The sequence below is a fragment of the Sporobolomyces salmoneus genome (assembly GCF_050403485.1).
Source record: "Sporobolomyces salmoneus JCM6883 DNA, S_salmoneus_JCM6883_v1_ctg6, whole genome shotgun sequence".
Taxonomy (NCBI): domain Eukaryota; kingdom Fungi; phylum Basidiomycota; class Microbotryomycetes; order Sporidiobolales; family Sporidiobolaceae; genus Sporobolomyces; species Sporobolomyces salmoneus.
Window position 1 is genome coordinate 558,348 of NW_027481157.1, and position 12,568 is coordinate 570,915.

The 12,568-nt window shown below is 51.3% G+C and overlaps 6 protein-coding genes across 6 annotated transcripts; 3 read left to right on the plus strand and 3 right to left on the minus strand.

Moving 5' to 3' along the window:
• Positions 1-322: 322 nt before the first annotated feature.
• Positions 323-3,709, plus strand: JCM6883_006767 (uncharacterized protein; the record flags this gene model as incomplete). The annotated part of the gene is made up of 9 exons (XM_076629788.1): positions 323-361; positions 428-613; positions 724-864; positions 923-1,028; positions 1,103-1,259; positions 1,319-1,741; positions 1,821-2,441; positions 2,511-3,617; positions 3,682-3,709. The coding sequence occupies 9 exons, from the start codon at positions 323-325 to the stop codon at positions 3,707-3,709; spliced, it is 2,808 nt and encodes a 935-aa protein (XP_076490415.1).
• A 412-nt stretch (positions 3,710-4,121) lies between these two features.
• JCM6883_006768 (EMI1 family protein) lies at positions 4,122-4,797 on the minus strand (the record flags this gene model as incomplete). Its single annotated transcript, XM_076629789.1, has 3 exons — positions 4,122-4,182; positions 4,269-4,470; positions 4,581-4,797. The coding sequence occupies 3 exons, from the start codon at positions 4,795-4,797 to the stop codon at positions 4,122-4,124; spliced, it is 480 nt and encodes a 159-aa protein (XP_076490416.1).
• A 384-nt stretch (positions 4,798-5,181) lies between these two features.
• Positions 5,182-6,972, minus strand: RVS167 (amphiphysin; the record flags this gene model as incomplete). Its single annotated transcript, XM_076629790.1, has 8 exons — positions 5,182-5,612; positions 5,678-5,827; positions 5,903-6,000; positions 6,070-6,209; positions 6,279-6,544; positions 6,623-6,676; positions 6,745-6,837; positions 6,942-6,972. The coding sequence occupies 8 exons, from the start codon at positions 6,970-6,972 to the stop codon at positions 5,182-5,184; spliced, it is 1,263 nt and encodes a 420-aa protein (XP_076490417.1).
• A 123-nt stretch (positions 6,973-7,095) lies between these two features.
• Positions 7,096-9,023, plus strand: JCM6883_006770 (uncharacterized protein; the record flags this gene model as incomplete). The annotated part of the gene is made up of 6 exons (XM_076629791.1): positions 7,096-7,276; positions 7,363-7,544; positions 7,767-7,946; positions 8,005-8,477; positions 8,540-8,846; positions 8,925-9,023. 6 exons carry the CDS (start codon positions 7,096-7,098, stop codon positions 9,021-9,023), a joined length of 1,422 nt encoding a protein of 473 aa, XP_076490418.1.
• A 336-nt stretch (positions 9,024-9,359) lies between these two features.
• Positions 9,360-10,596, plus strand: JCM6883_006771 (uncharacterized protein; the record flags this gene model as incomplete). The annotated part of the gene is made up of 5 exons (XM_076629792.1): positions 9,360-9,502; positions 9,571-9,628; positions 9,692-10,036; positions 10,106-10,212; positions 10,275-10,596. 5 exons carry the CDS (start codon positions 9,360-9,362, stop codon positions 10,594-10,596), a joined length of 975 nt encoding a protein of 324 aa, XP_076490419.1.
• A 375-nt stretch (positions 10,597-10,971) lies between these two features.
• JCM6883_006772 (uncharacterized protein) lies at positions 10,972-12,431 on the minus strand (the record flags this gene model as incomplete). Its single annotated transcript, XM_076629793.1, has 6 exons — positions 10,972-11,021; positions 11,075-11,275; positions 11,343-11,642; positions 11,765-11,892; positions 12,006-12,176; positions 12,301-12,431. 6 exons carry the CDS (start codon positions 12,429-12,431, stop codon positions 10,972-10,974), a joined length of 981 nt encoding a protein of 326 aa, XP_076490420.1.
• Positions 12,432-12,568: the final 137 nt, after the last annotated feature.

The window sequence follows — 12,568 nt, forward strand, 5'->3', positions numbered from 1 at the left end:
CCTTGCCACGATTCCCCTCCGAGCATCCGCCTCTTCCTATTCGACATCGTCTCGACTCTGTTTCTCTGTGTTACGCCTAATATCGTATTGTCTTCCCCCTTTTTTCAGTCCTTTTCAGTACCTTTCGCCCTTCGTTCTGCGCTCGTTTCTCATTCCTGTAAACTTCTCACTGTTACTCACTCTTATTTCTCCCTCGCTTCACGTGGCACGAAGCAAAGATCGCTTCGACTGTACTCACCTCCGCGGTGGTCTGCTCAGACACCGTGCGTTGTTCAATGCGACTCGTCCTCTACTCACTGTTTTTGTTTGTTTGTTCACGGCAATGTCGACCTCGTCTCGATTCGGAGTATCACCTGCAACTGTGAGTCACTCTTCTCATCGTCCTCGACCTCGCCAGCTTACTGATTCTCGCTTGAATCGCGCACAGTCTCCATTGAGAAGAGGCTTGAGCACTGGGGCGAGTAGCGGAGGAGGAGATGCGAGTGCGAGGTTGAGGAATCAGAGATATATACCGAGTAGTGGGTCTTATCCAGGGACTCAGCAGAGGGATCGAAAGAGGAAGAAGAGAATTTTGGGAGGTCTGGGCGCTTTATTGTTGATCGTCTTACTTTGCGTGAGTGTCTCCGACCTGCTTCATCCTCCCTGGTGTGTCGCCTCCTAGTGAGGTCGATGCCGGATTTCAAAGTTGATATGCTGAATCTCGAGAAAATGGCTAAAAAACAGGTCATCATCATTCCGCCTTCTGTCGTGCTCACGAACAAGAAGAACAACAACAACTCGGACGCAGCGAATGAAGGGAAACAAGTCCTAACGACGGTCATTGACGGACGAACGGAAGTGATCACGCGAGACGGACTTACTCGAGTGAGTGATTTTCAGACGAAGCTCATCTTGATCCGCGCTGATCCGTCGACGATAACAGACTCAACTCACGACTCTCGCGGATGGACAAGTGTCGACTTTGACCTCATTCGTGGCCCTTCCGGATGTCACTGTCTCTCGCACTTCACTTACAGAAATTGTACCCCGTAAGTCTCTTCCTCAGAGACGCCTTCACAGCGCGCGCTGACTGACTCGTCGTCGAATTCGTCTGCACTCGTAGAATTCTTCACAACGACTCTATCCGGCGATCTCGTTGTGATCGCGAGTCAAACTCGGTTCGTTACAGGAGTCGAGACCTTGACTTTCACCGCTCTTGGCGGAGTACGCAGTGTAGCTACGGTTACTCTCACGGATCTACAGATCGTCACTGTCGAGGGGTAAGTCTATTTGAGGGTCAAGCGTCGGCGTTGGCTGATCCTTTTTTTTCTTTCGATAGACCTTTACCGACCGCTTCGAGTCAAGTCACGCTGTCTACCTCGACGGACACATCTCGTACAATTACGACTCTTCCGAGCTCAACGTCAACTGGTATCAGCTCTTCGTCTCAAGACCCAACATCGTCTCAAATTTCCGAATCGACCTCGCTTTCCAGCTCCTCGTCCTCTTCCGGCTTGGTTACAACTTCTCCTGCCACGACTACAACGAGTCAGCCCCCGTACCAGACCTCATCCACGTCTTCGTCCCGATCAAGCACGCAAAGCGAAGAAACTCTCACCGAGACGAGCTCATTCGAAACTTCCTCTAGCCGCACAACGCAACCAACCACGGTGTCCCCCTCGACGACTCAAGGTCAAGTCAGCACAACGTCGTCGACTGGAGCTCAGGAGACAACTTCCTCTTCGTCCTCGAGCGATACTGAGTGAGTGCAAGAATCGTGTCTTCGAATTGAGCTCGAAAATTTGGCTGACTCTCATACTCAGGTCTAGCTCGACGGTCAGGCCAAGTCCTCCAACCACTTCCTCTACAAGTACCGACAGCAGTATTCCTCCCAGTACTTCGACAGCCGTGTGTATCCCTGGATTACCCGTTTCCCTTGGAGGCTGCCCGAATTTCACCACGAGTCGACCCCAACCAACTGATACTTTGACCACGACCTCCTCTTCCTCATTCTTTTCGTCTTCTTCATCCATCTCGGCCTCATCATCCCAATCTGAACCTCCGAGCTCCTCCTCGACTGAAGTAGTTCCGACGTCCAGCTCAACCATCAGACCGCCACCTTCTTCGAGCACTGCCTCAGCTACTTCTACCTCTATCGATCCTGTCTGTATCCCTGGTCTGCCCGTTTTCCTCGGAGGATGTCCAGAATCTACGACGACGCGAACTCGACCAAGCGAAACATTGTCCTCCTCCTCGAGCTCACCCTCATCCGCGTCAACCCGTCCGTCCCCATCTTCACCTTCCTTCACGTCGAGTCAGCCCGAGACCTCGAGCTCCTCCACCGTCGAGCCAAGTCCGACGGCGTCTCCTCCCGTTCTTTGCATTCCCGGTCTACCTGTCTTCCTCGGCGGCTGCCCTGAGACGACCACAGAGTCTTCGGAGACGAGCACCAGAGTCACAAGGTAAGTCGGCTGAAACCGAGCGGCTTTTTTAGACTTTAACTAATTCCGCCTTTTCTCCTCGTTCTCTAGCACTACTCCGTCCACTCGCCCTCCTGGACCTACTGGCAGCTCAACTCGAACCAGTACGGAAGCTGAAGAAACCACCACGCAACCTCCAGTCGAAAGTAGCACGGAGACTGGAGAAGAATCTTCTTCGACCTCATCTGAAGAATCCACAACGACTCGCCGCCCTACGATCACGCTATTTCCTCCGACCCCGCCCGACTCCACTCAGACTAGCTCGAACGCCGAGGAGACGTCCCAATCCGATTCTGGACCTGCTCCTTCGCGTCCAAGCTCTTCGCCATCCGATCCGGAAACCGATTCACGAACTGTAACGCAGACCGGGACGAGCCCTCCCGAAGCCTCCAGCACCAACGTTTCGTCGTCGACCCACACTTCTTCGTCAACCGATAGCGATTCCGAGGCCGTCACTCGACCTTCCCCTTCTCTCCCTTCTTCTTCTGATCCTTCTCCTTCTCCGGCTCCGACTGGTCCGCCTTCTCTCTCGACGGACAGCGACAGCTTCCAAGAGCCAACACAATCAGAAACCGGCAGTTTTACGGAAACTGAGATTTCTCAGGCTACACCGTCATCCGAAACTCAAACCAAGACGCAATCCGATGCCCCCTCCGATACGCAAACCGGAACGCACACCGAGACGTCCCCCTCTCAAACCTCTGGCACCGACGAATCCTCGACATCGAGTGAGACTTTCCCCAGCTCCCAGATCACGAGTAACGGCGAGACGGAGACGATGACGGCCACGGCAACCGACGGAGGATCATCTGGAATCAGCCAAACAGACACTGTTACGGAACCGAGCGATACTCCATCAGATTCAGTTTCTTCTCCTGCTCTTCCTTCATCGTCAACCGATAGCGAGACCGTCACTTTACCCCCTCCTTCGCCCTCTCCCTCTCCGTCTGATCCTCCACCCTCGTCGTCCGAAGGCGACGCTCCACAAGAACCGACTCAAACGGAAACCGACCGTCCGAGCGAAACTGAAAATTCCCAAATTTCGTCGGATAGCGATTCGAGCTCTACCGGGTCCCCAACGTTCCCCTCACTCTCGCCGACGCGTATGGCCACGATCACCGTGACTGACAGACCATCCTCTCCGACCGGGACCGCCAGGTGAGTCGACTCCGTCGTTAGTCTTTGCGAATCACGCGAGACTAACGTTTGAGCTCGTCCACAGTAGCACGATTCCGACTTCGACTGAGTAAGCTTATGATACTAGATGGATAGCTTTGAAGTAGGGAGTCTATAGTAACTTATTTTCGCTTTTTCTCTATACTGTTTCGGAGTTTTTGATTCGATTTGATTCGTATACCAGTACCGCTGCACGTAATGGACCTTGCACATCCACCTTGAGACATCTTCGAGCCCTTCCTCGCGCTGTCCATTTAGAGCCAGTCACAACTGTCACCTAGGAGTGATTCTATACTTCCGGTTAAAGTTACAACAATCTACAGTAAGCCTGTGCTGAAAAAGGAGAAATGCGAGCGGTGATAATTGCTGTAAGATATGCGACGAGATAGTGTGTCAGAGGTGGTAGAGAGCGGTTGGACGACCAAGGGAGCACCGAGCGAAGGCGTTTTCGATTTGTGGTTTCCGGTTTCGTTTCGACGAAGCTGTTCATAGCGTGGCTGCTTCTTCTTGATTCCGTTTCTCTTCTTTCGGGTCTGCATACACGTTTCTGTCTCCACGAATGCGTAACGCCTTCCGTCAGTTCCTCCCTCGCGCCATATCTCGCAACAAAGCGAAATTCTCACTCGAACTCACGTTTTCGCATCCCAAACGTCCTCGCTACTCCTCCCCAACCTCCTCTCGGCCCACCATTCCGCCCTCCTTTTCACCCAAACCTCTTCTTTCTTCTCCTCCGATGAACCTTTCACCGACATACAAAACTTGAAATCTTCGAATTTTGGGGAACAATCTCGAGGGGCTCCGTGTCGGTAGACTGATTTGGTTTGACTTGCGAGAGCTACATAACACCACATGCCCGCGAGAGAAGGTGAAGGGGAGGAGGAGGAGGAGGAGGGGAGATGAGCGAGAGTTGAATGAGAAGAAGAGAGAAGGGAAATGGAACCGTACAGTAGCAAAGTAGGAAGTTGTCGAAGAGGGTCAGACATGATGGCATTCCACCTTCCATCGCTACTGAATGACGTTGGATCGGGAGTTCTTCCGAAACGAGAGATTCAAAAGTCCGTCGAGGAGGTTCGGCTCGTTGAATGGGTTCGGGAGCTGAAGGTGGTGTCCGTGTAGAGTCGGGAGAGCTCGGCGGAGCAGTTTTGGAGAGAAATCCGAACATGGTTATGATGAGGTTGAGTGAGAGGAGAAATGATTTCAAAACTCATGCGGTCTGATCCTTGCGAGTCTCGGACGTGGCCACGACGGCAGCGAGTCAGTCTACGAGCGACAGTACTGAGAGAGCTAGGTATGCCGGATCCACAGAAAATCGAATTGGATAAACGAAAATTGCGAACAAATCCCGAAAATCTCAGGAGACTCAGGTTCAAGCTGTAGTTCCCTGTGCAAGCCGCTGGTGGATCTCAACGAAAGGCAGTCACGAGCTCCTCCAGTGGTTTCGTCGTGAGTGGTCACAGGGGAGGCAAGGAAGGGAAATGAAAATGATACTGCATGTAAACTGAAATTTCTACTTATTCTTGCCCTCACGTTGTCTCTCCTCCCCGCTCTAACCCGACTGTGTATAATTCGCGGGAAACTGCCCTTCTCCGCCCGAGGCCGTTCTACCCGTCCACCAATCCTGATCGCTCTCCGTCCTCTTAACAACCTCGATCCTCTCCCCGGCAGAGAAACTCAAATCTCCTTCAGCTTGTCCTACGTAATCGTAGAGAGCTGTTACGTATTCGATCGGTGGTTGTTGAGGTTTCGGACGGGAGGAAGGGGGAGGGGGAGGAGGGGGACGTTTACCCGCGAGACCGGTCGGGGTAGAACCGGAAGCGGGGGCGGAGTACGCGGGAGGGGGGAGATCGGAAGAGGTAGAGGCGCCGTAGCTCGAGGTGGGTTTGGCGTAACCGGAGGAGGAGGATGTGGTTGAGGAGGTTCGACCGAGTCCGGGTGAAGGGGAACCACCAGATGCTCGGTGTTGGGACATGAAGCGAGCTATAAACATGCGAAGCACTCAGTCAGAGAGGGTCATGAGAGAGAAAGGTAGGAGAGTGACTGACCAGTCGAAGTGAATCGTTTAGTGACGCTCAAGGCTTCGAGTCTTTCTCCGACATCGCCCAATCGCTCATAGTGCATCGTCTCTAATCCATCGATACTCATGTCTCCGTATACTTGACTAGACCAAGCTTGCATCTTCTCAAGGAGCGTGTCTAATCATCGTCATTCATCGTAAAGAGTGATCAGTCAACCAGGCAAGAGGAAAGAGTGAGAGGATGGAGGCTTACAGAGAATTCCAACTTCGATATAATAGAAAGTTTGGAATACCGGAGTAATGAAAGTCGACGAGAGTTGAATGAATCGAGGAATTTCAGTCTTCAACATACTGATTACGAATACAATCGATTAGTACATCTGTCCTCAATGCAAGAAAGCATTCAACGAAGAGACGTACTTGTTGTAATGCTCGTACTCTTGTGTAGCGAGTTCGAGATCTTGTTCATACTTGAAGAGGTTCTTTTCGTCGGAAAGAGATTTCTCCTTCTTGTCTTTCAACTTGGTGTACGAGTTATTGTGTCGATCGAAATCGGTCAACTACAACGAGCGAGATATCTGATCAGTTTAGAAGCTGTCTCAGTGTATGATAGCAGGGGAAACACTGACCTTGTGTTCCCTTTTCGTAATAGTTTTCCTCGTCTTTTTCAACAAATCCGAATATTCCTTCAAAGGAGCCGTAACCCTCGAATCGATCAATTCCAATTCAGGTTGCACCGAATCTCGTAGTTCATTCATGAGTTCGTGGTAGTTTGCAATGTTATCGATAGTCGATTGAGCGGAGGGATGACGAGATGAGAGAGGGAGTTCATCGTTGAGGGGGGAGAAGAGGGTCGAGAATGCAGTAGCGAAACCAGCTTGCGAAGAGAGCATGTCTGAATTATAAGGAGAGTGATGGAGTGAGTGCCAAGAAACGAGGATCAAGCCGAAGAGGAGAGAGGGGAAAGACTAACCAGAGATGGCTTCTCGGAAGTTTGAAGTGTCCTTGACGAGTTTCGCGGTTTGTTCTACATAGTCCTAGCGCAGTCAGCTTCCAGTGACCGCGAGAGAGGAGGGGAGAGGGGGACAAACTAACCTTCGAGAGATGTAAACTTCCTGACGAGTTCATCCGTTTCCGGGTCACTCGATTTCGAGGCGAGTCCTACTTTACTCGTGAACGCATGGGGGGCTGTAAACGAGGCGGGCAGAGTGAGAGGGAGAGATGGAGTCAGATTCGGTGACGCTGTGCAACATCAATCGAGGGAAGAAGAGAGGGAGGGAGTGTGAACTGACCTCGTGCGAGGGCTTTACCGAATCCTTTCATCGTCTACTGGTGTTTGATCAGCGGTTTGGGGGTGTAGAGGTTGAGGGAGAAGAACGATCTCCCTCTCTCCTTTCCCCTCTTCACTTCCGATCTGACTCTATAGCACGACCACTACGCACTCAAATGGAGCAGACTACTCCTCGTTCAGCTTCAAGCTCGTTACGGACTCAGCGATTGACCGTTATCGGAGGAGGAAGTGGTTGTAACGCTATTATCTCTCCCCTTCAAGACTCGCTCAGAACGACGTTTATCGTCCCTGTAAGCGACGACGGTGGGAGTACAGCAGAGATCTTGAGGGTACTGGGTGAGCCAAGCTCTCTAACTCCGCTCATCTAGATTCCGTTCAGCTACTCATTCAACCTTTTTGGTCTCTCTCCTCTTGCTCGATAGGTGGTCCAGCTCTGGGAGATATTCGATCCCGACTAGTACGGTTGATCCCTCTGTCACCTCCTGAGTCACCTCTGGGCTGTATCCGTCGTTTGTTCGAGTATCGACTGCCGAGTGAAGGAACTCAATCAGAAATCAAGATGGAATGGCATACCATCGTCGAGGGGACTCACAAGCTCTGGAGGGTCAGTCCTTCACTTCACTCCAATCATAGTAGCTGTGGAACTATCGTTGATTGGAGGAGCAGCACGGACCGACAGGGTATTCCAGGAGATCGAAAAGAAACAATTCGAGCTTTTCTCGTTCATTTCGAAGGTGCGATCCTCAAGAAAGCTCAACGAGTATATCTTATCCCTTCTCTATCTCGTTCTCTCTCGAGCTGACTCGTTCCGCTTGACCTACTCCAGGGATTCAATTTCAAGAAAGCCTCTATCGGAAACTTGTTCCTTTCAGGAGCTTCACTCTTTCTCGGTTCAGTACCCTCGGCGATCTTCCTCTTTGCGTCGTTGACTGGGATACCTCATGAACGATTCGCCGTCGTTCCTGTCATCAATACTTCTTCGACTGTTACTATCGCTGCTGAACTCGTAAAATTCCTCTTCTTCCTCCCAAAGCTAGCGAGCACTGACCATGAGCTTCATTCAGGAGAACGGTTCGATCATAGCTGGTCAATCAGAGATCTCCCACCCTTCCCCCTCTCCTCTCCTCCCAAACGCCGTCTCTCCTTCCCTTTTGCCCGCTCTCAAACCTCCAACCTCGACAACTCCACATCATCCCTTCCCTCCAAACTCTTCCTATTTCCCCCTAACTCGCGCCACAACACCTTCGTTCCCTGAACCTCCAGTCCTAGGTGCAGAAGAAGATGATGATTCTCGGCCTATGGATGAAAGTCCTGATCCCAACCAATTCTCCGCCTTCCAATTCTCCTCCTCCTCCTCTTTTCCATCTCGAAGGGAGAGTGACAGGAGTAAGAATATCGAGTTCAGCAAAGATTCAGAGGAGAGTTTACCGCCACTCGAAGCGAGGATATCTCGAATTTTTTACTTGAATGCGTTTGGACACGAGATTTATCCTAGACCCAATGGTTTATTCCTCGAAAGTCTCCAGTCTTCCACATCGTACGTCTTCTCTCGGTCTTTCTCTCCCTGGAGATCAAAGCTCGACTAAGATTGTGCTGTAGATTGATCTACGCCCCCGGTTCACTCTACACCTCGATCCTCCCTTGTCTCGCCCTCCCCTCCGTCGGTTCACTTATCGCAACCTCCCCTTCTCTCAAACACAAGATCCTCCTCCTCAACACTTCTCCCGATCGAGAAACTCCAGGGTACAACGCGTTGGATTTCGTGAAGGCGATTTCGAAGGCTTGTAATAGAGCTTATGGGGACGAGGATCCGGAGAACAAGAGGTATTGGGAACCGAGAGATTTTGTGACGAGTGTGGTCTACCTTGAGGGATCGAAGGTTGAGGTGGAGAGGGAAGAATTGGAGGTGAGTCTCTTTCGCTCTCTTCCGGTGCCTAGAATCAGCAGCGACGTGACGCTCATTTCGCTTATCTCGGTCCTGCAGGCTCTCGGTATAAGGACGGTAGCAGCTCGAGCGACGTCCAGCGGGTTGTTCGACGATGATACGGTCCGAGAAGCGCTCGAAACGATTTTCTCAACTTAGACTTTTTTTTTCGCGATTTTGGGATACTTTCTGTCCTTGTTGTCGTAGCTAGTGTTGGAATGATCATGTAGCCATATAGAGTCATAGAACAGAAGTAAGAATGACGACCGACTCTCGGTCGGTCGGGGTGGGTTCGGTTCCGAAAGAGTTACTTGGATTCCTCCTTGACGCTCATCGCCAACACAAGAGAGCCATCTACTGTGCAGTCGCTTACACGACTCCTTACGACCCGAGCATCCCTCAATAGTCGAACCCCTTCCGCATTCAACTTTGTTGATCAACAACCCGTACCGCCTTCGGTCCCTCTTGAACTCGCCCTACAGACGAACTAGGAACATGTTCAGCCTTTTAGTGGCCTCTGCGAGTCTCGCAGCTTCCGCCCTCGCCTATACACCAGCTTACTCGAACGCAACTGCGAGTGAAAGGAATTCGACTTTCTTAGCCGGTTGGAGGAGTGAACAGGGGCAGGGGACTCTCAAGTGAGCATGTGTTACTCTTACCGGACGACTCCTGCTCTGGGCTGACCCTAAATTGGAGTGGATTGTAGTCAGGGAGTGACTTTACTCTCGAATGGAACCGATACTCAACTCAACAGTACCTACTATGTGAGCTCTCCTCTTACCCGATCCTCACGAGTTCCTGAGACTGACCCTGAAGCGTGAGTATAGGGAATCGTCGTTTATTTCAACGAGACCTCAGCGGTGAATCAAACCTCGACTCCCGTCCCTTGGATCGCCTTCGTCTCGTGTGATTCGAACCCTTCGACCGAAGCTACCCTTTCTTTGCCCTTTACTGTGAACGGTACTATCGCGGCAAACTCGACTCTCGAAGGAAGTAATCAAACAATCTCAACTTTGAATTTAACCGATTCGACCTTCAACGCGACTGATCTTTCGGGCAACTCGACGTCGAGGACGATCAATGGAGTTAACGAGACGTACTTACCGGACGTGTTCAGTCTAGCGGCGGGGTTGGGTGCTTCGAGCGTTTTATTATATTCGGAACAAGCAGAGGTACGCTTTTTCACCTCTTTCGACTCTCTCGGCTCGCGAGAGTATCACGCTGAGTCGGGGATCATTCAGTCTTGTCAATTGAATTACACGGCGAACCAAATCTTCAACAACTCGATCCCGATCTTCTCGTCCCCTTCTCGAGAAGTAACGAATCAAATCCTTTCTTCCCAATTCGGGTGAGCCTCCCAGACTTTACCTCACTCCCGCTGTATTCGCGACTGACGCTCTATGCCGCTAGTAATATCGCCTCGGATCATCGCTACTTCAATTCCACTCTCCTCACTTCCTCCGCATCGAACCTCTCCTCAATCATCGCGAACCCATCGAATACTTCAATCCCTACTCAGTTCCTGATTGGAAGGTTGACGGCTTCGTTCGACAAGAACGATTCGAGTAATGGAGTAGTTGCCACGATTGGGAGGGCACCGACTTCGACGAGAACCGCACAGGGGACTACTCAGACCGGTGGGGACCAGGCGCCGTCGAGTGGAGCGGAAGGGAGATATACTGTTGGGGTAGGTGCTCTCATGGTCGCGGGTTTGATGACTCTGTTCTTGTAAATTTGCATTTTTTTGAATCTCGAATCTCGTTATTTTCCAATCACGTATTCCCCCCCCTACTCGTTATATATACTCGCCTAATTCTTCTGTAGAACGCACTTCTCATGGACACTGTTGCATTCTCATTCTCTGCTCGTTTCATCTCTTCTGGCCAATGCGTTCGAGGACTCAATCGTGAGAGGAAGGCGCTCGAGGTTGGTCTGAAGTCAGTCAGTCTGGACACGAATACTGCGACTCGGGACGTCCAGACTTTGCCTGAGGCCAGGTCTGCAGCGCTCGACCTCACTTCCACGAATATAGTGGTCAATGCCCGATCGAACAGCGAAAAAACCAGCAAACGTTTCACTCCTTTTCCCCTTTCTACTATGTACAAACTCAATCACAGGTTCGAAGCTCTTGGCGATTAGGGAATGAAGAATTGACCACTTTTCACACCGAAACGAAAGACGATCAGTTTCAACTCCCTCGGATGACGCACCATGGGAGAAACATGGGACTTGCGAGTTGGGGTGAACGATCGTACCAGTCGACAAGTTCGAAGTCGCGAGGTAGACGTAGGATTCTCCGAGTTCGGCGGGTTGTCCGACTCGACCGTGAATGAGACTCGAATCTCCGACTCCCCAGTTGTCCATTTGCTCTTCACTCCTCGAGGCGGGTTGAAGGGGCGTGAGGACGGGACCTGTAGTATAATGAGAAGGGCGTCAGATGCTTAGAACTTGAGAGAGGCGAGAAGAACATCGACAAACCTGGCGCAACTCCACAAACTCGAATCGCTTTCTCCTTCTGCTGCAACGCCAACGATCGGATGAACGTATTCATACTTCCCTTAGTCGAAGAATAATCAACCATTCCAGCGCTACCCTTGTAGGCGGTAACCGAAGTCGTGCAGATGATACAATCTCCTCGTTTCATGTGAGGGAGCGCCGCTTTCGTCGTACCGATGTAGTTGATAATGTTGGTTTGGAACGTGTCGTTGACGTTGTCCATGTCGATGTCGGCGAGGTCTTTGCATTGAATTTGCTTAGAAGCGTTGTTGACGAGAACGTCTGAAAAAAGAAAACGAGTAGGAAAGTTGCGACATCGAAGGGAGACGTCAGCTTGCGACTCATACTTGGGAGAGCCTCTCAAGTAGGAGAGGTAGACAGTCTGGGAAGAAGTAGGAGCTTACCGAGTGCGCCGAAGGTGTCCATGTGACTCTTGACGAGTCGCTCACGTTCAGCTTGCGTACGAAGATCTCCTGCGACGAGGTTCGCCTTTTGACCAGCTTCTTCGATGAGTTTAGCGGTAACACGAGCACTGTTACGAAAAAAGAGAGCGGGATCAGTGTAAGTTCGAAGGGAGCAGAGCGAAAGTCGAATTCTTCTTTCGCTCTTTCGCTCGAAAAAGGTAGCAGGAATCTGAGAACTCACTCTTCCTCCTCCTCGGCGACGTAAGCGACAGTAACATCAGCGCCTTCCCTCGCGAAGAAGACGGCGACGGTGCGTCCAATTCCCGAATCAGCACCAGTAACGATACAGGCTTTTCCCTTCATCTTTCCGCATCCTTTGTACTCTTCGAGACGGGGTTCTCCACGGTACCACCTGATGATTGAAGAGCGGCGAGTTCGGGAGAGGTTCAAAGTTTGGAGCGGGTGAAGAGAATTGCGAAGTTGCGAAATCGTCAGCTCGGCACCAAAAGCGCTCGTAAATCTGCGTAGGGACTTACCTCTCGACCTTGGTGTGCTCAGCAGGAGTGTCCATTCCATCTTTTCCGTTATCCTTTCCGAGTCCATCTTGAGTGAACGCCGTAGGAGCGTAGTTGGGGTAAGCGGTGATAACTTTGTCGTCGGATCCCATTTTCTTCGATGATTGCTAGTTCGAGATGTGGTGAATGCAAAGGAGTGAAGGAGAGGGAGAAAGGAGAGCGAGAGAGGGGCAGCAGGACGAAACCGAAACGAAGAATTTGTGACGCTCGCAGTGACGCTCGCGCGAAA